The 25,621-nt window shown below is 47.6% G+C and overlaps 1 protein-coding gene across 4 annotated transcripts in view; it reads right to left on the reverse strand.

The window, feature by feature from the left end:
* The window catches only part of HAUS2 (HAUS augmin like complex subunit 2), a 56,862-nt gene that overhangs the window by 18,604 nt on the left and 12,637 nt on the right, over positions 1–25,621 (reverse strand). Inside the window, exons 1-2 of one of the 4 annotated variants that reach the window (XM_068254213.1) lie at positions 2,608–2,732; positions 677–769 (exon numbers count right to left, since the gene is read on the reverse strand). In XM_068254213.1, coding sequence (XP_068110314.1) covers positions 677–766 — 90 coding nt within the window. In that variant the 5' untranslated portion in view covers positions 767–769; positions 2,608–2,732. The other 3 variants (XM_068254214.1, XM_068254211.1, XM_068254212.1) reach the window with 3 other exon arrangements.

Consider the following 25,621-nt stretch of genomic DNA (forward strand, 5'->3'; position numbering starts at 1 on the left):
CGCGCCCGATCGCGCGCACCACACGGCTGCAGCACCACTGCCTATCTGGACGGATATATGCGTCCAGATATGGCGAAGTGGTTAAAAACCGCATGCGGCCTAAAAAAACTGAAAACGCCTGCAGTGTGAACAAGCCCTAAGGCCTGGTGCATACCAGAGGAGTTTTTCTGAGCGTTTTAAGTTTTTAAATCTGCTGCTAATGTTATCCTATGTGTTAGTGCACACTGGAGCAATGAGGTTTTGTAAAAGAAAAACCCATAGCATTACATTGGGAAGAGCTTTTGAAACCTCTAGCGCCCAAGCGCTAGGTTTCAAAAGCTCTTCCCAATGTAATGCTATGGGATTTTTTTTACAAAACCTCATTGCTCCAGTGTGCACAGACACATAGGATAACATTAGCAGCAGATTTAAAAACTCAAAACGCTCAGAAAAACTCCTCTGGTATGCACCAGGCCTTAGAGAGTGACCGAGCACTGTGGTAAATTCTCATCTAGCTACAGAACAAAATGGACAAATCATTTTTAATGTCACATTGCAAACAGGTACAAGCAGCACCCATTTATGCTAATGTTAATTTTACTGTATGATGAAGGTTGAATCTCCTGTTTAACACCCCACATATTTACCCCATCTCACCAAGCCACAAATGAACAAATAAAGAGGAAAGATTGGTCACCTCTCTTATTTCTGCTTTGACTGTAGAAATCTTCTCTAGCTCATCCACACGTGTGAAGCACGAAGTCTCTTCCCATGCCTCATCTAGCATGTTCTACAAGATAAATAAAAGAAAAAACGTGAATTAGAACTGCAGCAAACCTCTCTGAGCAAGAAAAGTATATGGAGGCTGCCATATGTATTTACTTTTAAACAATACCAGTTGCCTGGCTGATCTATTTGGCTGCAGTATTGTCTGAAAGACACCAGAAATAAGCATGCAGTTAATCTTGTCAGATCGGACAATAATGTCAGAAACCTCTGATCTGCTGCATGCTTGTTCAGTGTCTAAGGCTAAACGTATAAGAGGCAGAGGTTTAACAGGATAATCAGGCAACTGGTGTTTAAAAGGAAATAAATGTCAGCCCCATATCCCTCTTGCTTCAGTTATTATCATATATTGGATTTATATCGCACCAACATATTACGCGGCGCTGCACAATACATAGGATTACAATGATAACAGGAAAGACCGACAGCACAATACAGGTAATAGACAGTAGATACAACAATACAGGTAATAAAAAGTAATAAGATGCATAACACAATACAGGTAGTAATACAATGCCAGATCATATATTGGACTGGTAGTGCTAATAACCTTCCTGGCGTTCAATTTCCCCAGGATTTCTGTGCAAAAAGTGATTCAATTAAATTTTCATATCATTTTTCTCCTGTAACTTACTAAAATGCATCCAGCAAGGGTCTAGTATACAGTGCAGGAGAGAACTGTATGACCATCAATACTGTTCACGGCATGTTTTGTATTGACGTATATAACCGTCCATACCACTAGAGAGGATAATACAGGTTCACCTATTCTGGGTAGGGTGTACAATCAAGTATGATGTAAGGGGAGAGGGTGCTCCAACACTTTATCCTACACGTCGAACTAACCTACATCCCATAGACTTTTACTATCCCTTCCCCTCCCCAACCCTAACCCTCCTGGTATACGTTTGATAGTGGATGTAGGCAAATTCGACGTGTAGGTCATCACGTCGGAACAGAGGGCCCTGCCAAAGGCTTACAATCTAGAGGGAGGGGTAAATTGTCCTTTAAATGCACAAAGCAAGCCACTGTCCCGTTCAGGCTCTTGCAGACAGTACCAGCCACTGCTCTCCCACCCCATGCAGGCTCTGGCCAGGGGTAGCAATAGGGGTTGCAGAGGGGCATCTGTAGGGGCATCTGGGCCCTTGGCTCAGAGAGGCCACGAGGGGCCCTTGGCTCAGAGAGGCCACGAGGGGCCCTCCCTCAAGCACAATATTAGCTCTCTATTGGCCCTGTGCTGGTAATCACTTCTATAGATGCTTTAGTAGTAATCATTAACAAACTGTTTCTCATCCCCAGCTTGCACCTCTGACACTGTAGTTGCCATTCGCAGGTTATGGTGCGCCTTATCAATGGTTATGTATAGAGTGCTTGGGGGGCCCATTGTAAAACTTGCACAGAACTGGCACTGGCAGTACCTGCGTCAGGACGCCAGCCCCCACACATTGCTCTAGGAGTAGGGCGGCTGCAGTGGGCTGTACAGGATCCCAGGGATTGGCCGCCATAATACGCAGCAATGAAAGTCCCAGCACCAGGAACGGAGCTGACAGCTTCTTCTGATCCCTGCTACATGCAGACAGACAGCGCGCCCTGAACACACTGACCAATCACCGGCTGCTGGCTGATGTGTCCCTTCGGGCGCTCCGTATGGGGGCCATGCTGTGCTGGGCAGGCCAGTCGTGGCATTGCAGTTAGAGGCGTATTCCGCCGCCATGTTGTGTTTGGCACAGGAGGAAGTGTGACTTGAGGGGAGGTGGTTGCCGATTTAGCTACCATGTGCACTGCGCATGCGTAAGCATCAGCTGTTTCAAAGGAGGGAAGAGGGTCGTCCATTATAGCTACCTTTCTGCCTCAGTGCCTACTAGTCCTGCTCAGAACGGCTTCTGTGGAGAGAACGAGCAGGGCTTCTCTCCTCTCTGCATTCCTCCTGCAGTTAGCTGCTGAACGCTTTCCGAGTTTCCACCTGCACAAATCTGTATGGCTCAGACATCACAGCACAGCTCTGTGGTACCGTACTTCCTACTGTGTGGCGCTCCTCCTCCGGCTGCAGAGCGGCAAGTTTACATGATGACAGTCTCTCATCCAGCGAGCAGACCTGCACAGCACAGCTGGGTGAGACTGACATCGGAGTGCTGCAGCTGGGAGCTCATCTAGCAGGGAGAGATGACAGCAAAGCAGAGCGCTGTTTGTAAGGCCCCATTCACACTTGCGGTTCGAGTCCGCAAGTGTCCGGGGGGCCGCTACGGGTCTCTGCAGTGGCCACAAGGCGGCACAAGTTGAGGATCCGGAATGTATCAGTTCGGCTACAATAAAGTAGCCGATGTTCCAACATTTTAGCATACCCGACAGAATAGCATACAGAACACCGGAACTAGATACTTTGCAGTGCCAGAAAGACACCGCAAGCATGGGGGAGCGTGTAGTCCGGGCCCCCCAAGTGGCATAGGACCAGTGCTGGAAGCATCCGGTCCTATTGCCAGTCTGATGAGAAACATCCGTTTCTCATTGCACAGCATGGGCCACATGTTCGGGTCAGGATCCGGCCCAGGTCCGCAGACGCACTGGGACGGACTGAAAAATAGCGCATGTTGGAAAAAAAGCCGGACCGTCCTGGAGCTGCGTTATCGGATCCGGACGGCGCACGAGTGTGAATGGATACATTGATTAACAATGTATCCATTCACCATCCGCTGTGTACGGAGCGTTCCGGGTCCGGGGAAGCCGGACCTGGAACGCTAATGTGAACCGGGCCTAAGCCTGACTTTGATCTGTTATCTCTGTCCCTGACCCCCTCTCATTTCTCATGTCACAGTATGATAGCTGCCTTATTGTCTCTGGGTGTTCCAGCCTAATGGTAGAGGTAAAGACTGGGGCACTGGTGAAAAATCTCTCCCTCTCCCTCCTTTTGTTTTATTCTCCCCTTTCTCTAATGCACCCCTTCTCTTTCCCACATCTATCCCATTCCCCATGCCCCTTCTCATGCCTCTCTTCATCTCATGCCTCACTCTCTTTTCCAGACAGTCCTTGTTATTATGATACATACATGGGCAGATCGACCAAGAGACAAATCTCTCTGATCGGAGAGAGATCTGTCAGCTGCCCATAAACCACAGGCCATTTCTCAATCAATTTCAACATGAAACCTCTCAGGAATCAGCCTTGTGACGCTGCCTCGTCGATTCCCCCCCCCCCCCCCCCCCCAACGTAAAATGTATACTGTAAATGTGCAGTATACTTTACCTGTCGTAGTCCTGCGCTGGCTCGGTCTCTGCACTGCCTTCCAAACACACCCCACGTGATTGCCGGCATATACGTGGGTACATGTGTGACATCATGCATGCACCCACGTATATGCCTGCAACCCCGTGGGATGCGTGTATGAGGATGGCGCTTGGTGCCAGCCGCAGACACTGATAGGCAAAGTATACTATACATGGCACATTTTACATTGGAGGAACAGCTGAGGGGTTTCTGCCCTCATCCTGATGTTGCATGATGCTGGTACCACCTTGCATCTGATCGAGCCTGCCAGCCCTACATCTTGCAGTATGTCCGTCAATACAGGTGACCAATTTCGGCCCAAAATTGGTCACATAGTCGATCAGGCTTGCTGTTAGCAGCACCGATTTTCATCCGATTATAATAATTTAATCAGATGTTCGATTGGCCTTATGTATGGCCACCTTTAAGCTAGTAACACACCAGGACGTTGCGTTTAGGGGACATTATAGGCCACATAACGTGCCCATAACGCAACGCTTGGTGCTCTCTGGTGTGGACGTCGGAGTGAGCCGCGTTGTGCAGCTCACTCTGGCGTCCGTGATGCGGCATCACATAGTCCCGCCCGGCCAATCGCCGCACAGAGCGGCCGCTCCAGGAAGTAAACACTGCACGTCACTGAGTGCAGTGAATATTAATTAGCCATGTGCCTGGCCGCTCTCCCCTCCACCCCAACATGACTGAGCATGTGCAAACAGTCTAACGCGGCTTAGCCGGGTAGAACGCACAGCATGCAGCACTTTGCTGCGTTACAATGTAACGCAACATGGGCAGTGTGAACAGCCCACTTGTGTTACATTGCTGTGAATAATCACAACTGTAATTTGAGCTCTTAGCTGTGCCAGCTGGCTGTCTCAGCAGAGCAGCTAATGTGTAAACACAGAATGTTAACCCTATGTCTGCTTCCATGAAAGCAGGAAGTACATACACTGGAGATTTTTTGTTAGATTTGTATCAGCTGTAACAAAAAAATGTTTCTTTAAGGCTACTTGCACACTAAGATGATGCGTTAGGTGCTACGTTAAGGTCGCATAACGTTCACCTAACGCAAGGCCTGGTGCTCTTCGATGTGGACGTCAGAGTGAGCCGCGTTGTGCAGCTCACTCTGGCGTCCGTGATGCGTACTCTTGGACGCATGCGGCATCACGTGGTCCCGCCGGCCAATCGCCACACAGAGTGGCCGCACCAGGAAGTAAACACTGCACGTCACAACGTGCAGTGAATATTAATTAGCCATGTGCCTGGCCGCTCTCCGCTCCTCCCCAACATGACTGAGCATGTGCAAACAGTCTAACGCGGCTTAAGCCGCTGTAACGCTATAGTATGCTGCACTTTCGGAAGAACGTGCAGCGTTACATGTAACGCAACGTGGGCAGTGTGAACAGCCCACTTGTTACATTGCTGTGCGTTGGGGGAGCGTTACAGGCTGCACTAACGTGCGCCTGTAACGTCTTAGTGTGTAAGCAGCCTAAAGGTTATTATGCTGTTGCTTATCTTTTAGAGCAGAGAGGAATTCCTCCTCGGCATCTGTAAAATCATCTAAAAGACTGTACGAGGTCTGAAAGTGCGCCTTGAGATTAGACACACTCGTCTTTTCTGCCTTCTATGTAAAATTGACAAACTCGAGCAAAGAAAGCTCAAAAGGCTCCATCCTGAAGGCCAAAAGCAGAGAAGTCAGAAGTGATAATTATCACTTAACATTTGTAGGTGATAAAAAAATCCTTAACACCAACTTTTCAATTGAGAATCTCAAATTGGAGATACATTTTGAGGTAATTACCACACTTGTACCTCACTTTTACCGCATGAGGTAATTTAGGGAGAAAAAAAATTTGTGAATTTCAAAATGGAGATATTTTGGCCGGTGTTTATCACTACCTAATTTAATTAATGCGGTAACTCATTGAGAATAGAGCCCACTCTCTCTGTCTTTATGTCTCGCCCACTCTCCTCACTCCTCCTTATTCCCATTCTCCCTCTGCTTCCCCCCTTCGAATAATGAAATCAGCAACAGCTCACTCTAAATGACTGAATATTATTCTTTAATTATTTTTTATTTAAATTTTTTAGCACTGACATGTTTTAAAGCACTTTAGGCCCTGTTCACACTGCAGGCGTTGCAGTCCGGATTTTGGCAATGGTGCAGGAGGCTGACACACACGACATCAGACAGTGCATAGACTGCACTGTCTGATGTTCACACTGCATGCGTTCCGGACCAGTGCGGTCCGGGAACGCATGCTGCACGCATTTTCTCACAAAACGCACGGCTGACCCTTTCACTTTCAGTGAATGGGATCAGCCAAGCAACGCATAGAAATGCAGATGGCGTGCATTCAGACACGTTGCGTTCCGAATGCGCGGCCAGCCGTGTTTTATGATGTGAACGTGGCCTTACACAGCAAACAGTCATGTCACTGACTGTTTTCAGAGGAGCTCACAATCTTATCCTCTCATAGTCATAGTGTAATGTCCTACCATATTATTATTATGTACTAGCTGATAACCCGGTGTTGCCCGGGTATGTGTTTGGCTGGGGTTGGCTCCATCCACTTTTCCTAACCCTAACACACAAACACTCAATGCCCAAGTTTGTGAGCTTTGGGGTCTTTGGCATCAATAATTTGTATATTACCACAGAAATCAAACAAATCAGATAGGCTGTTTGTGGCTCCGCCCCCTCCAGCATTTGAACCCTAGTCAACCAATGACCAACTGTAGCTGGTTTGAAACATCTGCTATTAACTGTGTAAAAATGGCAAACATTTAAATATTCCCCTTGAAAATCAACAAATGAATTCTGATTGGCTATTATAGGCTCTACCCACTTCCCTGAATATAAATCAGTCACCCACTGATCACCTGGGCAAAGTGTGAGAACTCTGCCATTAACAGTGTAAAAATGGCTGCAGTTTATATTTTCCCAGTAAAATTAGTTTTTGGCTCTGCCCACTTTTTTGTAACCTGGATACAGTCACTCAATGACCAATTTTGTGAGCTTTTGGGTCCTTGACATCAATAATTTGTATTTTCCCAATGAAATAAATCTGATTGGTTGCGGCTCCACCCCCTTTTCTGAATTTGAACCCCAGTGACCCATTGACCAACTGTACCAGGTTTGAGGCTTGTGCCATTACCAGTGCAAGAATGGCAGCAAATTCAATATTCCCCTTGAAGAACAACAGGTGAATTTTGATTCATTTTTAAGGCTTCACCCACTTTTCTGAATATTAATCCCAGTCACCCAGTGACCAGCTGTGCAAAGCTTGAGAACCCTGCCATTAACAGTGTAAGAATGGCGCAGTTTACATTTTCTCAGTGAAATCTGTTTTTTACTCCACCCACTGTTTGACTCCACCCACGATCACTTTGATCGAATCGGCTGTGAAATTGTCGTGCACACGCTGACTGAATGATCGATTTCTGTCCGAAATCGATCGTTCCCGATGATTCTCGCCAATCCGTCCATGCGGAAGATTTTCCTCGATCGCCGGAGGGTCGGGAGTGCGTCAATAGCGGCGTTCGAATGCCCGACCCTAGCGGCAATACATTACCTGCTCCGGCCGGCGCAAGTCCCCGCTCCCTCCGCTGTCACTTCTCCGCTCCGGGCTCCAGCTTCACTGAACTTCCTGTCCCAGCAGAAGCGCCCTATACTGTTTAAATTTCCCCAGCAGCAGGCATGGGCTTAAATTCGGATTCGGGTGATCCGGATAGTTACTATCCGGATTTCACCCAGTAATGCTGGGCGGGGGGAATCAAGCTTACCTATCTGACGTCTTCTTCGCTCGTCCCTGGCGCCTCCCAATCAGACGTCACGTGACTATAAACACTTCCTTCTTCCGGGTTGATAATAACTATCCGGATCACCCAAATCCGAATTTAAGCCCATGCCTGCCCGGCAGAAAGTTCAGTGAAGCTGGAGGAGCCCGATGCAGAGAAGACAGCGGAGACCGGGGGAGTCGCGTCGTGAGCAGGTAATGTATAGCGGGTGGGGGGGGGGGAATGAGCAGGTAATGTACAGCAGGGGGGGGGGGGGGCAGCTCCACAAATTGTGATCGGTTTTATGCTGAAATTGATTCACAATCTGTTTGCAGTAAAGGCAGCCATACGATCCCTCTCTGATCAGATTCGATCAGAGAGGGATCTATCTGTTGGTCGATCTGATGGCAAATCGACCAGTGTATGGCTACCTTTACATTCCTCTCGCTGGAGACTGATCGTATCTGCTGATTGGAGACTGCTCAGCTGAGCCTGTGTCTCCTATGCTCTGTCCCCGATGTTATAATCCTCTCTCCCTCCTGCATGCAGTGGATTGCCCTCTTTTGCAGACTGGATTGACCTTTTCTGCAGTAATAACAGTCCCTTAGATCCCAACTGTCACTCTTTGGGAGCCCTGTCCCTCTTTCCTCCTCATTTGTCCCTCTTTCTATGTAAATATATATATTTCTCTACTAAAAATGTGTTTGACTCTAAACTATTTACCCAACCTTTAAATTGATATATTACTAATTTTAAAATGGTAATATGAAGGAAAATTAACCAGGATAGAAAGGACCAGTGTGGTTCGAATCATAAAACATATTTTTCTTATGAAATCTTTATGGTATGCATGACTAGGGGTGTGATGGGGCATGATCAGGGTGTGGCTTAAGTGTCCCTCTTTCTCATCTCAAAAAGTTGGGAGGTGTGACATTCTCCTCAGCTTCAGACTGATCGCCTCTGCTGATTGTACACTGATCAGTTGAGCCTGTGTCTCCTATGTTCTGCAGCTGTTGTCCTGCATGTTTGTGCTTTGCCTGGATTGCTGTGTTCTGCTGCTACTACTGTACCCTGTCCTTGCTGCACTGCCGTTCCTATCGAGTTCTGCTGTTCCTGGTGAGTTCTCTGTGTCTGCTGCCCTGCTATGTAATCGTCCATTCCTGCCTTCGTCTTGATTCTATTCTAGCCTGCCATTCCTGGTCACTTCTATGTCCTGTAGCTATTCTAGCCTGCCTATCACTCCACACCTGAATTTTGGCTATACTGCAGCCACCAATTACTGGCTAAACCTATCCCTGCTTATGCTGCGGTCACTTACTAATGGCTACACTTTTCCCCACCTACCTATACCATGGCCACCTGTTACCGCCTCTACCTATCCCTGGCTACCTATACTGCGACCACCTGTTACTGCCCACACCTATCCCTGGCTACCTATACTGCGACCACCTGTTACTGCCCACATCTATCCCTGGCTACCTATCCCGGGACCACCTATTACTGGCTACACCTATCCCTGGCTACCTATACAGCGGCCACCTATTAACTGGCTGCACCTATTTCCTGCCTACCTATACTGCGACCACCAATTACAGGTTAAACCTATTCCTGGCTGCTTATACTGCAGCCACCTATTACTGGCTACTTATACAGGGGACACCTATATTGGCGTGGGAACTTTTTTTTCTTTAAAAAATAAAAATAAAAAAGGTACAGGTAAGCATTTCTGGTTAATTAAGAATAATAAAGGACTTAATTCATGGTTGTGTTTTTATTTCAGTTAACCCTTTGTGGTACTTTGTACCCCTATACTCATTTCTCCGGTTTTAACGTGCGACTTTTAACATCGCACTGTGAAAGAGGCCTGAGGGTACAGGATGACTGTTTAGGTTCACTTTAACTACCTGACGACCGCGTCATGCCAATAAGTGTAAACGTGGCGGCAGCCCCAGGACCGCCTAATGCCGATTGGCGTCAAGTCCTGGAGCTGCACTTTAGCAGGGAATGCACGCATGCGCGATCATTCCCTGCCGATCAGCCTGCTAACTGCGATCGCGGCTAGCAGGCCGTTTGTAAACTAAAGGGAAAAGAAATCCCCTTTGTTTACATCCGTACAGCGCTGCTATCTAGTGCAGCGCTGTACAAGGGTCACTCCGCTGTCCCTCAGAGTGGCAGGGGATCGAAGCACTCTCAGGCTGCTGCCTATGAGAGGCAGAGAAGAGGACGGATCGCTGTCCTAATGAAATCAGGAAGGTGCAGGGGGGTGGAAAGGGAAGAAGGGAAACTCAGGCACTGCAAGCCTGATAAAAAATAAAAAAAAATAAAAACTGTCATGTCCCGCGCCGTCCTGCTACGATCATCCGCTCCCCGCCGCCAGTCCCGATCTAATTATTAGTCTAACTTGACAAATACTGTTCGCTCCCGCGTGCGTCAACGGGAGCTTTCTTGTACTGCGCAGTAAGCTCCTGATGATGCACGCGGGAGCAAGCATGCGCACGGCAGCAGTCTAGTTACACGCGTAATTAGACCGGGACCGGCGGCGGGGAACGGTGGATCGTTGGAGAACGGTGCAGGACATAACAGCTGCAGGAGGCCGATAGAAGCCCCAGGTAAGTGTCATTTTTTTGTTTTTAATACCACAGAACCCCTTTAAGGACAAGAAAAGGAGGCAATATTCATGTGTGTGCTTAGCTGTAGGGCTGTGCAGCAACTGGGGGGGGTAAGCCTGTGGTCCTTAAGTGGTTAAAAACAAAAGGAAGTATCAATCCACCGAGGTTTGATATGCCACATAGGGTTGTCAGATTTTGCTCCTATGGCTAAAAAGTGGCTTAACCTCCTTGGCGGTATAGACAAGCTCAGCTTGTCCATAATCGCCGCTGTGCACCGCTCCGGCCCTGCTGGGCCGACTTGCACCATTTTTTTCTTAAAAACACGTGTTGTTTGCGATCGCCGCCGATCCGCTGCTACCCGACACGTAACAGCGCCCCCCCCGGACCCCTGCACAGCCTGGCCAATCAGTGCCAGGCAGCGCTGAGGGGTGGATCGGGACTCCCTGTGACGTCACAACGTCTGACGTCATTCCGTTCGTCGCCATGACGATGGGGGAAGCCCTAAAGGAAATCCCATTCAGAACGGGAATTCTGGATGGGCTTGAGCGCCGGCGGCGATCGGAGGGGTGGGAGGGAGGGAAATCATGTAGCTAGCGCTAGGCTAGCTACATGATTTAATCAAAAAAATAGTGCTGCGCAGCCACCCTGGCAATCTTAATAGAATGCCAGGGTGGTTAAAAACACAGGTAGCACAATCCACCAAGGGTTAACATGGGAAATACGACTGTCGGATTTTGCTCCTTTTGCTCAAAAGTGCCTTAAAGACACAGGTAGCACAATCCACCGAGGGTTAACATGCCAAATATGACGGATTTTGCTACCATGCCTGGAAAGTGCCTTAATAACTAAGGTAACACAATCCAAATGCAAAACATGCATGCCAGATTTTTCTTCTCCAAAAACCAAGTTCAAAAACAGGTTGCTAAAAACCAAGAAATAAAAAGCAAACATGGTATTAACATATGTTAAAGGAAAACCATTAAATAATTACCATTAAATAAATACAATCTGTAAACTATCACTCAAGGTCAAACAATATATTATACAACATATACACAGGATTTGTTTTTTTTTGCCATGGTAGCCAATTCAGACAGGGTAGCTTTTCCTGACTCACTATGTTGTCTGATTTATCTACTGGTAGCTAAATCAGACGAGGTAGCCTTTTCAGACACCACACCGGTGTAATGTCAGAATGGGCAACCCAGCACGCTGAAAGAAAACGTCATCACGTACTAGAGCTATACCATCAAAGAAAAGCACCCACTAAAGATATACGGTAAACCCGATAATACATTCAGAAAAAATTATCCAGATGCGTAGGTCAATATATTAATAGCTTTATTGTACTACAAGATCACAAAACATTAAAATCCATAAAAAAAAAACATATGTCCTACAATATGTGGACTATCAGTCAAAAATCCAATAATATAGTCAAATTGTCTATATATCCATGCTCTTGATCAGGCAATGAACACCTAGTGCTAAATAATGTGTAGGCACCTAAACGCCAATAAAAGTGTTCAGTGTCTTATCACCATCATACATCTTGTGCAAGTGTAAATACATAGAATCTCAAACAACTTCATGACTATCCCCAAAAAAGTGCAATAAATACATCAACCATCCAACTGGAATCGTGGACTGCAGCCCACACCCAGAAAAACCGGGATATGTGTCACAGTCCACAATCCATCCACAATATAATGCATAAAACACAACTCATACTGTGTAAACGTTGCAAAGACAATAAAGTGCATATAGTGCAAATTAATTCCTGAAAAAGTGCTTACATGATTGTAGATGAACCTGGCGTGGGGGGTGCTGCCTTATGCGCTCGCAGACTGCCTGTCAGCTTCAATCGAGGCCTTCACATGTATCGAGGAATCACATGTATAAAGACTACGTATGCTGAACTCGGTACCTTTAGACGGATGCCTGAACTTATCTCCCTTAAAAATCAGTCTGCACATGTGACTTCCTAGACAAGGGAAAGTACCCATCTTCATGGTGCTGCTGATCTCTACTCTTCATAGTATAGTACTGCAGTGCTAGTTGTTAGAGTAGTACTGTCTGTCAGGTGCGTTTCTAGGGTCCTTGGAGATCGGGGGCACCTGTGGGCACCAGGTGGGGAAGGTATATGCGGTGTGCGCAGCGGCAAAATATGGGCGTGGCCATGAGGTGAGTGGGCGTGACCATGGGTGGGGCCAAATGTACATGAACTTAGCAGCGGAGTAAGCTACAGATAACGGGCCTGCCCATCGAAATATTGGATGGAGCCCCCTGTCCTTTATTTAGATAATTTACAATCAGTATAGGCATAGATCAAAGATGTATACGCACATACAATTTTGATTGGTCAATCACTGACCACCAATTTTACCACCCCCGTGCAGTAAGTGGGCCAAAAGAATGAATTTTATCAACAGAGCTAAAAGTGGCTAATCAAAATTGTATGTGTGTACCAGGCTTTACAGCTAATACTGTACATACTGAAAGTAGCAGGGATCAGCATACAATACAGCTGGTTTACAATCAGTAAAGGCACAGAGTAACACCTTACACTGTACACACTGGAGGTAAATCAGCACACAGTGCAGGCACTAGAGAACAGCGTATACTGTACATACTGTAGGCAGCAGAATTCAGCACACTGCAGCTAGCGTGCCAAAAATATGAGGATCACGTTGTGAGGCGTGCTTATTGCGCTGCACTGAAAAATGGGTGGGCCATGGACCAAAATGTAGGTGTGGTAACGGGTGGAGACAAATTTACATGAACCTAGCAATGGTGGGACATTAGATTAGGACAGTGGTGGCGAACCTTTTGGAGGCCGAGTGCCCAAACTGCAACCCAAAAGTCACTTATCTATCGCAAGGTGGCAACAGCAATTTAAACTAAATACTGTACAAATGTTTTTAACTCATACATGAACATTATGGAAAATCCAAGTTGAAAATAAACTGTGAAGATAAACAATTTCATCCATCCTACTGCTGAAAAATGTATTCAATTTTTAAGAACCTCCCAGTTTTATTTTCTGTTTTAAAAAGCTAAAAAAGTAGGTTTAACGCTATTGTCTCATATGATAAGGATTCAGCTTTTCCCATAGTCTCGCAGTTAGCAATCATGTGACCCCCAACAAGACAAATTCAGCAATCATGAGGCCCCCGACATGACAAATTCAGCAATCGTGAGGCCCCCAACAAGACAAATTCAGCAATCGTGAGACCCCCAACAAGACAAATTCAGCAATCGTGAGACCCCCAACAAGACAAATTCAGCAATCGTGAGACCCCCAACAAGACAAATTCAGCAATCGTGAGGTCCCCGACATGACAAATTCAGCAATCGTGAGGCACATAAATAGACAACATTTCACATAAATAGGCAGAATGCCCCCTTAATATGGTAGCCCCCCAAGTTAGGTAGTGAGTGACAGGGACCCCAGTTAGTGAGTGACAGGGACCCCAGTTAGTGAGTGACAGGGACCCCAGTTAGTGAGTGACAGGGACCCCAGTTAGTGAGTGACAGGGACCCCAGTTAGTGAGTGACAAGGACCCCAGTTAGCTAGTGAGTGACAGGGACCCCAGTTAGTGAGTGAGTGACAGGGAACCCCGATAGTGACAGGGACCCCAGTTATATAGTGACAGGGACCCCAGTTATATAGTGAGTGACAGGGACCCCCGATAGTGAGTGACAGGGACCCCGATAGTGACAGGGACCCCAGTTAGTGACAGGGACCCCAGTTAGTGAGTGACAGGGACCCCCGATAGTGAGTGACAGGGACCCCCGATAGTGAGTGACAGGGACCCCAGTTAGCTAGTGAGTGACAGGGACCCCCGTTAGCTAGTAAGTGACAGGCGCGCTCCCTCCCTTACCTCGCAGCCAGCAGACCTCGATCAGCGCCGCGGGCGACCCGACCAGATAGAGCGGGCGCGGACGCACCATGCTGTATATGCGGAAGAGATGTCACTTCCGCATATCAGCGGTGTACGCTAGGTCCTAGCGCCCGCTGTATCTGGTCGCCCGCTGATTGAGGTCTGAAGCTCTGGCCACGGTGTCAAAGGCGGCCAGGAGGGAACAGCGGGCAGTGCCGGGCACCCCTGGGGAAGAGATCCATGGCACCCAGGACAGATTGGGGGCACATGCCCCCAAAATAGGGCTAGCGACGCCCCTGCTGTCTGTGTTAGCTTACTACTACAGATTACTGCATTTCTGCTGTGCTGCTGACAGTGTCAGTGTGTGTGAGATAGACAGTGTACACACTGTTCTACTCTGCTGTTTGTGCAGATTCATTAAAGTCCAACACCGATTTCAATAAAGTGCAAGTACCCCACATCCATCTGGCGACATCACACAAACTTGCACTATGTCTGCTGGCACTGGCAGCCGGGGGCAGGGCAGCAAGGCCAAGAAGAGAGGGAACATTGCTGGCACCGTAACCGCCAGCAGTTCTGCCGTGCCAGTGTCCATTCCACTGCTAGCCACTGGCCATGGACACACTGGGTGCCCAGCTGTTAGGGGGGAGTCACGCTGCAGAGGTGCAGCAGCGTGTAGCGGCCATTTTTCAGCAGGGTCGGCACCGCAAATTGGAGGAGAAAAACGCCGAGCCTTTGATGCAGCTGATGGTGGATGAGCAGGCCACTACCAGCTCTACAACAGAGAGCTCCACCCCCACCACCACTCCTGTTCGCAGGAGAAGCAGCAGCCACCCAGCAGTGCATGGGGACTCGTCGGCCATCATGTCAACCCCAGTGGGCAGCCTACCCTCAGTCAGCATGCTCTTTACTCCAGGCACCGCGTCCGCAATCAGGGCTGTTACCAATTAGTTTGAGGAGTATATTCTGGGCGCAATGGGGTATGTGGAGGAGTCACAGATGGTGACGGTGATTGTTGAGGGGAGTCCGTGCCTGATGTGTCAGCAGAAGAGGAGTTTGGGGGGGGGGGGGGGATCAGCAACATCCCAGCAGTTGTTTGAGGAGGGGAGGGGGATGTTAGCTCTGAGGAGGAGGAGGAGGAGGATGAGTCTGTGGGTCTGTCAAGGAGGATCAGCATCGCTGACATTGGCAGGAGCTGCAGTGGGAGTAGAATGCGGGACCCACAGCCTACTGCATTATCTTCTGCCGCTACCACCAGCCACACCACTCAACCCCAACCACCGCAGAGAGAAGAAAAAAAAAAAAAAAAAAAAAAGCAGCTCATTCAGGGCGTAAGGACAAATTTCTATCCTCAATCTGGCAGTTCTTTGATCTGCCCTCAGTGGACAGCCAGTTTGTAACTTGCAACGTGTGCCAGATGAAGCTGAGCAGAGGTTGCAACCCCTCCAACTACGGCACCTCCAGCTTCAACCATCTGGCAAGAAAGCATTATGTTGAGCATGAGGAGTTAAAGAGGCTGAAGGAAGCTGGCGCTGGCAGTGTTCCGGCAAAAAGCACCACCAGAACCCCCTTTGCCACTCCTGCCGACACTGAGGCCTGCTCAGGCAGCCAGTCCTCAGCAGTCTCCTCTGCTCCCTTCTCCTCATCCCGTGCAAGCAAAAACGCCACCAGACCCTGCTGAGCGAGTCATTTCTTAAGGCTCAGCCTCCTGGCAGCCGGCGCATCCGCCAGCTGAACGGCCTGCTTGCACGGGCCATGTCCTCCCAGCTCCTCCCATACTCCTTTGTGCAGGAGGGGAGCGACATGCGTGCGCTCCTTCAGTGTGCATCGCCGGATTGGCCTATCCCCAGCCGGCACTACTTTTCCCGCACGCCCATGCCAGCACTGCATCGCTTCACGATGGCCAATGTGGAACGTGGCCTAGACCATGTGTTGGGGAACGGGTCCATGTGACCATGGACTCATCCAAACACCCCCGCCTCAGCAGCAGTGTGAAGGCCCGCCACTGCCAAGCGCTGCTGGAGATGGTCAGCCTGGGGAAGCACAGACTGACGGCAGACCATGTTCTGGCCAAACTCCAAGAGTAGAAGAGGAGTTGGCTGACCCCCAGAGGCCTGAGAGTCGGAGAGCTGGTGTCCAACAATGGGGCCAACCTTGTTGCTGCCATCCACCGGGGAGACCTCACCCACATCCCCTGTCTGGCCCACGTCCTGAACCTGGTGGTGCAGAAATTTCTGAGCATCTACCAGGGGATGGACCCCCTGTTGAAAGCGGCTAGGAAACCGGTGGGTCATTTCCGCTGCTCGGGTGGTGGTGCCTCAGCATCTGGAGCTGAACCTGCCCCGGCACTGTCTCATCATAGAGGTTCCAACACAGTGGAATTCCACCCTGGCCATGTTGGATCATCTGGTTGAACAGAGGCAGGCTGTCAACCAATACCTGGCCAAAGCCACCACAGTGTTCGGGACCGGCACCACCCACCTCCCAGACATCATCCTCAGTGCTTAGTGGGGCAAAATGGTGTGGTGTGCTTGGTGCTGCCACCCTTCCTGGAGGTCTGAGTGGGTGCCCCGGTGTGCATGCTGGACAAGGCCCTCTATGCTCTGCTGGAAGTGGGAGAGAAAGCCTTGATCCAGCAGGAGCAGAAGCCACCTGCACAGTCCACCTCTGTGCAGCAGGAGGAGGAGGTTGAGGAGTTGGAGGTCCCTGACCTTGAGGATGAGGAGGCACAGCCGAGTGCAGCTGCCGTGGTGCGTGGGTGGAGAGAGCAGGGGGAGGCTCAGGAATCAGAGGAGGAGGACCGCACTGGGGGAGATGATTATGTGTCAGCAGAGATGGCAGCCCTCTTCCCCATGGCAGCGCACATGCTGCAGTGCCTGCGCAGTGACCCAAGGGTGAAGCAGATGCGTGGTCAGGACGACATCTTGATCACCCTGATGCTGGACCCACAGCTAAAGGGAAAGCTGCATCAGTTCTTGCCTGTAGGAGGAGACCCTGTGCATCGAATGAGGGACTTGCAGCGGTCCCTGGTTCAGCGCTTGGAAGAAGCCTTCCCCCATACTTCCACCCCCCCCTGCTGTCACAGTCCAGCCAGCACAGCAGCAGGTGCCTGCGTCCAGCAGCAGAAGCGCCCATCAAACCTGTCGTCTCTCACAAAGGCGCTGTACGCCACGCCAGTACAGCTGCCGACTGAGGAGCTGCCTGCAGCAGCATGTGGCTATCAAAGCCAGAACCAGCGCCTGACCCAGATGGTGGCAGACTACATGGGGTCCTACAGCAGGCTTAACAGCGACACCCCTGTAGACCCCTTGGATTACTGGGTCAAGCAACTGGATATTTGGAGTGAGCTGGCGCAGTATGCTCTGGAAATCCTTGCTTGCCCCCTTCCAGCGTGCTGTCCGAGAGGTGCTTCAGTGCGGCTGGTGGCGTGGTCACCGAGAATCGCTCTCATCTGTCCACCCAGTCTGTGGACAGACTTACATTTCTCAAAATAAATCAGGCTTGGGTGGTTGGTGAATTCCTGGCCCCTGTTAGCAAGAGGGGGAAATTAAGTGGCTCCAAATCACTATGCCTGCCTTACCACCACAACCTCCAGGCTCAGTCTTGAGTAATAAGCCTGGTTCAAAATTTTTCTACAGCCGTGGTACCAACACACTAGGTGCCATGGTCTATCTAAACACAATTGCTGTGTAATTTTTTTGGAGGTGTCTGGGCTGATAACTGTGCTGTCCGAGTTGTGGGGAGGCCCCATCTGCGGCAGTATGACTGCTTCCTGGAACCTCTACTTTGTAATATTTTAACTGTGCCGTGGTACTAACACTAGGTGCCATGGTGGAACATCTATATTGCCTGCCACACGTTACACGTCTCCTCCTCCTCCTGTCTCCTGTTGCCTGTGCTGCTCCCACCGCCAGGGTGCATCTTCATGACTACCTACTTCTCCTCCTGCTGCTCCTGCCTGTGGTACCCACCACCACCAAGGTCCACACAAAACTATATCTTCTGCTGCCACTGCCAGTCTGCCACCAGCTATTATGCCACTACAATAGCTGCATCTACCTACTCCTGCTGCTCCTGTCTGTGGTACCCACCACACCACCAGGGTCCACACAGAACTATAGTCTAGTCTGCCACTGCCACCACAATAGCCTGCCACTGCCACCAGCTATTATGCCACTACAATGGCTTTAATTTTTTTTTGAGATGTCTGAGCTAAAAACTGATGTCCCAGTTGTGCGGTTGGAACTTGGACACAATGTGGGCTGCACGACCGCTGTCTGGAACCTAGTCCTGATTTTAATTTACCGCCATTTTTTTTTTTATTTTAAGTCTCCACATAATTAGTGTTTCCCTTTAAAAAAAACAAAAACACATGAGGTTACATGCCTCACTTACCCTAAAAAACATTTTGGAAGCAATTTAAAGGCCAGTAGGCCACTTCTGTTTTCTATCCGGATATCCGAATCCACCCGGATAATGCGTTCGGATATCCATGTATATGCGGATACCGCAAAGTTCGGATTCTGATATCCGATCCGGATCAATTCGGATTTTGATAAGGGGATATCCCGAGCACCAGTGTATGACTGTCTACCCTTAGCCTTGTCTTTAACATAACTGCATGTTTTCATTGTTCATATCACTGCAATTGGAAAGAGATAAAAAGGGTCAATAGTTCATAGATTTTAGTTCTGGCATACTTCAATGAATGTGTCATTGAGCAAAAACAATAAAAAAAAAACAAAAAAAAACAAAAAAAACAAAACTTAAAAAGTAGATTTAAATATAACATAAAAAATTCATATTTAGGAGAAGAAGGAGTATGAATACAATTGTTTATTTCATTACTTTATTTTCACCTCGGGTGTCCTTTAAAAACTAGAATAGATGAAAAACATTTCCTGTAATTATAACACTAAAGGCCCATACACACGCTCAACAAAAGTCTTTTAAATGCACAATTATCAAACAACTTTTGCTGTTGAAACAAACCAAAAAGGTTGTTTGCTATTGTTCAAGCAACTGCTAAGACCCAGCTCAAGTCAATGCAACAGTTGGATTGACTTGAGCTGGGTCTTAGCAGTTGCTTGAACAATAGCAAACAATTTGTTTTATAATTGTGATTTAAAAGACTTGTGTTGAGCGTGTGTAGGGGGTAAGCCTGTTTACAAATCAGGGCTGTGGAGTGGAGTACAAAAATCATCCAACTCAGACTCCTCAGTTTATAAAACTAGCAGCTCCAACTTCGACTCCAGGTACCCAAAATTGCTCTGACTTCGCCTCCAACTCCACAGCCGTTACAAACGTTAGAATGAGAGGTCACCTGATCCCATCTTATCGCTGCCCAGGTAGGAGCTGTTACTGCGTGCGCTGGTGTATGACAGGACCGAATCACCATTACTGCTACACTCACTGCAGAGTGACACCAGAGGAATACAGAGATTTATGTTCTGACTATACACTGAACACAAAAATACATTGTAGTGTTAGGATAGCATTAAGCCAGGCCCTGCCCCCACACAATATAAATACCATGGCCAGGGGGGCCTCTAGCTATTTTGTCACTCCAGGCGAGAAAACCTTTGGCGCTCCCCCGCCCCCATGGAGCCTTCCCCCCATGAAAATATTTGTAATGTGGCATCATTTGACCAGGAAATAACCGTAATGCTGCAATGTTTCACCAGAAAATAATTGTAATGCAGCAGCGTTTCACCAGAAATTACACTTACTGCTGCAGCGTTTCACCAGAAAATACATGTAAGAAAGAAAATACATGTAAGGAAGAAGGCACACGGGGACATAGGGAGGCACAGGGGGACAGAAGGAGGCACCAGGGTCAGAAGAAGTCACAAAGGAAGACAGAAGGAGGCACAAGGGGACAGAAGGAGGCTTACAGGGGGACAGAATGAGGCACAATGGAGGATAAAAATAGACACAACGGGGGGCTGAATGAGACACAAAGGAGGAAAAAAGGAGGTACACAGAGGGGGCAGCGGGAGGTAGAGGGGGACACAAGAAAACATGAGGGCCAGAAGGAGGCATGGCTTAATTTTGGGGCAGGGCTTAATCCAGCAACATGGTGCTCCCCAGGACTAATGGCACTCCAGGCAATGGCCTGTACTGCCTATGCCTAGAGGCGCCCCTGGCCATGGCTGCAGGCTAAATAAAGCACTCAGGTCTGCTTCTAGAAGTGTAGGGGACACAAAAAAAAGTAAAGGTCATGCAGAAAGCAAATAGGTGGTCTGGCACTATCAGCAGAAAGGAATCGATTCCTTCCACACACAGCACAGCGATTGTATCTCTGCTCCTAATTGAAAAGCAGCACCCCCCCCCCCCCCCACCTTCTCCTCCTGCACAGGTAGCCGGGTGGCTGTCCCCCCACCTTCTCCAGCACAGGTAGCCGGGTGGCTGTCCCCCCCCCCCCCCCCCACCTTCTCCAAACTACCATACAGCTAATCTTGTCAGATCTGACAATAATGTCAAAAAAAAAAACACCTGATCTGCTGCAAGGCATGCATGCTCTGGATCTATGGCTAAAGCCCCATCTACACGATACGATTCTTTATAAGATTCCGACATGTCCGATCGGGATTCGATTCGATTCGCCATTGTTTTGCAATAGCAAATCGAATTGAATCGAATCGAATCCCGATCGGACATGTTGGATTTAATCAGATCGTAAATCGAATCGTATAAAGAATCGTATCGTGTAGATTGGGCTTAAAAGTATTATAAGCAGAGACAGCCAGGCAACTGGCAATACGGCAGCCATAATATACAACTTGCTTCAGGTTCCCTTTAACAAACATACCGGAGTTCACACACTTATCCAATCGCTCCAAAAGTTGAGGAAGCTCACTGGAATTCTTCACAACACATTTTTAGCTAATTTAAAAGCGGAGGCCTGGGGCCCCGACGCAGCGGACCGCGGGTCGGGTCCTGCAAGGGGCCCCCAGGCCGGAGGCCCCGACGCAGCGGACCGCGGGTCGGGTCCTGCAAGGGGCCCCCAGGCCGTCCTTGTCAAGTGATTTAAATTATAGGTCACAAAGGTTCTGTTCTGTTCTGTTCTGTTCTGTTCTGTTCTGTTCTGTTCTGTTCTGTTCTGTTCTGTTCTGTTCTGTTCTGTTCTGTTCTGTTCTGTTCTGTTCTGTTCTGTTCTGTTCTGTTCTGTTCTGTTCTGTTCTGTTCTGTTCTGTTCTGTTCTGTTCTGTTCTGTTCTGTTCTGTTCTGTTCTGTTCTGTTCTGTTCTGTTCTGTTCTGTTCTGTTCTGTTCTGTTCTGTTCTGTTCTGTTCTGTTCTGTTCTGTTCTGTTCTGTTCTGTTCTGTTCTGTTCTGTTCTGTTCTGTTCTGTTCTGTTCTGTTCTGTTCTGTTCTGTTCTGTTCTGTTCTGTTCTGTTCTGTTCTGTTCTGTTCTGTTCTGTTCTGTTCTGTTCTGTTCTGTTCTGTTCTGTTCTGTTCTGTTCTGTTCTGTTCTGTTCTGTTCTGTTCTGTTCTGTTCTGTTCTGTTCTGTTCTGTTCTGTTCTGTTCTGTTCTGTTCTGTTCTGTTCTGTTCTGTTCTGTTCTGTTCTGTTCTGTTCTGTTCTGTTCTGTTCTGTTCTGTTCTGTTCTGTTCTGTTCTGTTCTGTTCTGTTCTGTTCTGTTCTGTTCTGTTCTGTTCTGTTCTGTTCTGTTCTGTTCTGTTCTGTTCTGTTCTGTTCTGTTCTGTTCTGTTCTGTTCTGTTCTGTTCTGTTCTGTTCTGTTCTGTTCTGTTCTGTTCTGTTCTGTTCTGTTCTGTTCTGTTCTGTTCTGTTCTGTTCTGTTCTGTTCTGTTCTGTTCTGTTCTGTTCTGTTCTGTTCTGTTCTGTTCTGTTCTGTTCTGTTCTGTTCTGTTCTGTTCTGTTCTGTTCTGTTCTGTTCTGTTCTGTTCTGTTCTGTTCTGTTCTGTTCTGTTCTGTTCTGTTCTGTTCTGTTCTGTTCTGTTCTGTTCTGTTCTGTTCTGTTCTGTTCTGTTCTGTTCTGTTCTGTTCTGTTCTGTTCTGTTCTGTTCTGTTCTGTTCTGTTCTGTTCCAATAAATCTTCAACAATATTTGGGTTGACCGCCCTTCGCCTTCAAAACAGCATCAATTATTTTAGGTACACTTGCAGTTTTTGAAGGAACTCACCTGGTAGGTTGTTCTAATCATCAATGGAGAATTAAACCTCAGATCTTCTGTAGATGTGAAGTTGTAGGCTTCCTCACAACCTGTCTCCTTGTAATCCCAGACACACTCCATGTGGAAATCAGGTCTCGGTGGGGGCCAAACCATCACTTCCAAAGACTTCTTTATGCTAAACATGGTTCCTAATCACTTTGGCTGTATTTGTGGGGTTATTTTCCTGCTGCAGAATAAATGTGGGGCCAATCATACGCCTCTCTAATGAACAACAACAGCATACAGTATACCCACATTTATGATTTTCACCTTTGTTTCATAAATATCACACATGGAGAAAAAAAAAAAAAAAAAAAGGTTCATTTGGCATCTTGTTAAATGGGTGGTCAAAGCGACAGCCAGTAACTGTGCTACATTTTGCCAGGAAGAGTGAAGTGGGCGTTATGTTGAACAAACCCAACAGCCAATGAAACCACAGGCATTGGAGAGAGGGATTAGTTAGTCCATCTTGTGTTCTACAGTGGGATGCCAAAGTTTGGGCAACCTTGTTAATAGTCACGATTTTCCTGTATAAATCATTGGTTGTAACAATAAAAAAAAGTCAGTTAAATATATCATATAGGAGAGACACAGTGATATTTGATAAGTGAAATGAAGTTTATTGGATTTACAGAACGTGTGCAATAATTGTTTAAACAAAATTAGGCAGGTGCATAATTTTGGGCACCACAAAAAAAAATGAAATCAATATTTAGTAGATCCTCCTTTTGCAGACATTACAGCGGTCTCAAACTCAATTTACCCGGGGGCCGCAGGAGGCAAAGTCAGGATGAGGCTGGGCCGCATAAGGGAGTTCACGTGTCCCCGCCGCAAAACGAGGGCTGCAGAGCCCCCAAATTGCCCCGGGGGCAATCCGCCGGCATTTCCTGGAAGGGGCAGAGCTTTCAGCTTCAGCTCTGCCCCTCCTGACGTCAATCGCGGCGGATCGCCGCCTCTGCCCGCCCACTCTAAACATAAAAAAAAAAATTGGGAAAATAGGAAAAAATGCCAGGAATCTTCATACAGCCATATTACGGCTGTATAGCGATACCTGGCCAAAGCGCTGCGGCTGCGTATGGACCCCCTGGAAACTCTGTCAGGAAATGTATTGCTCTTTCTTTTGATACATGTAAAATTACACTACCATTAGGCTTGCTACTAAAAGTGACATTTACCGCATTTAAAAGTATACTATTTTCCTTCGAAACTTTAAAATCGATTTTCTCAAAAACTATAAGGTCTTTTTGAAAAATTGTTTTTTCCTCTTATTCCTAATGATCTCCTTAACATATCCTGCAAATTTAGGGTTTCTAGCATTTAAGGTGGATTTGCTATTAACCATTAAAGTCGGCGGGTTTTTAAATGTGTATTTTTTTCCTTTGCAACTTTAAAATCGATTTTCTCAAAAACTATAAGGCCGATTTGAAAATTTTTTTTTTTTCCTCTTGTAGCCACTGGGGGCCCCTACAAGCTCTGGGGCCTTGGGGCCACAAAATATTGTATCGCGGGCCGCAAATGGCCCGCGGGCCGCGAGTTTGAGACCCCTGCTCTAAACGCTTCCTGTAACTTCCAATGAGAGTCTGGATTCTGGTTGAAGGTATTTTGAACCATTCCTCTTTACAAAACATCTCTCGTTCATTCAGGTTTGATGGGTTCTGAGCATGGACAGCTCTCTTTAACTCGTACCACAGATTTTCAATTATATTCAGGTCTGGGGACTGAGGTGGCCAATCCAAAATGTTGTACTTGTTCCTCTGCATGAATGCCTTAGTGGATTTTGAGCAGTGTTTAGGGTCCTTGCGTTGTTGAAAGATCCAGCCTTGGCGCAGGTGCAGTTTTGTCACTGATTCCTGGACATTGGTCTCCAGAATCTGCTGATACTGAGTGGAATGCATGCGTCTCTCAACTTTGACAAGATTTCCAGTCCCTGCACTGGCCACACAGCATGATGGAACCACCAAAATATTTTACTGTAGGTAGCTGATGTTTTTCTTGGAATGCTGTGTTCTTTTTCCTCCATGCATAATACCCCTTGTTATGCATAAATAACTCATCAGTCCACAGCACCTTATTTCAAAATAAAGCTGGCTTGTCCAAATGTGCTTTATCATATCTCAAGCGGCTCTGTTTGTGCTGTGGGCTTCCTCTGCATCACTCTCGCATTACAGCATCTCCTTGTGTAAAGTGCGCCAAATGGTTGAACGATGCACATCATCTCCATCTGCAGCAAGATTATGTTGCAGGTCTTTGGTGTTGGTCTGTGGGCTGACTGACTGACTATTCTCACCATTCGTTGCTTCCATCTGAGATTTTTCTTGGTCTGCCACTTCGAGCCTTAACTTGAACTTAGCCTGTGGTCTTCCATTTCTTCAATAAGTTTCTAACTGTGGAAACAGACAGCTGGAATCTGAGACTGCATTCTGTATACTTCCCCTAAACCATGATGGGGAACAATCTTTGTCTTCAGGGCATTTGAAAGTGGTTTTGAGACCCCCATGTTTCTATTCTTCAGAGAAAGTTTTTTTTTTTTTTTTTTTTTTTTTTTTTTTAAATAGGGAAACTTACAATTACCCCCTAAATTCTCTTTTTCATAATTGGATTCACCTGTGTATGTAGGTCAGGGTTCAGTGAGCTTACCAAGCCAATTTGAGTTCCAATAATTAGTTCTGGAATCAATAAAATGACAACAGCGCCCAAATGTATGCACCTGCCTAATTTTAAACGTGTGTACGTATGTGTGTGTGTACACGTATGTGTGTACGTGTGTGTGTGTACGTGTGTGTGTGTACGTGTGTGTGTGTGTACGTGTGTATACGTGTGTGTGTGTACGTGTGTATGTGTGTACGTGTGTGTGTGTGTACGTGTGTGTGTGTGTACGTGTGTGTGTGTACGTGTGTATGTGTGTACGTGTGTGTGTGTGTACGTGTGTGTGTGTGTACGTGTGTGTGTGTGTACGTGTGTGTGTGTGTACGTGTGTGTGTGTGTACGTGTGTGTGTGTGTACGTGTGTGTGTGTGTACGTGTGTGTGTGTGTACGTGTGTGTGTGTGTACGTGTGTGTGTGTGTGTACGTGTGTGTGTGTGTGTACGTGTGTGTGTGTGTGTACGTGTGTGTGTGTGTGTACGTGTGTGTGTGTGTGTACGTGTGTGTGTG

The sequence above is a fragment of the Hyperolius riggenbachi genome, chromosome 9, assembly GCF_040937935.1.
Source record: "Hyperolius riggenbachi isolate aHypRig1 chromosome 9, aHypRig1.pri, whole genome shotgun sequence".
NCBI lineage: Eukaryota > Metazoa > Chordata > Amphibia > Anura > Hyperoliidae > Hyperolius > Hyperolius riggenbachi.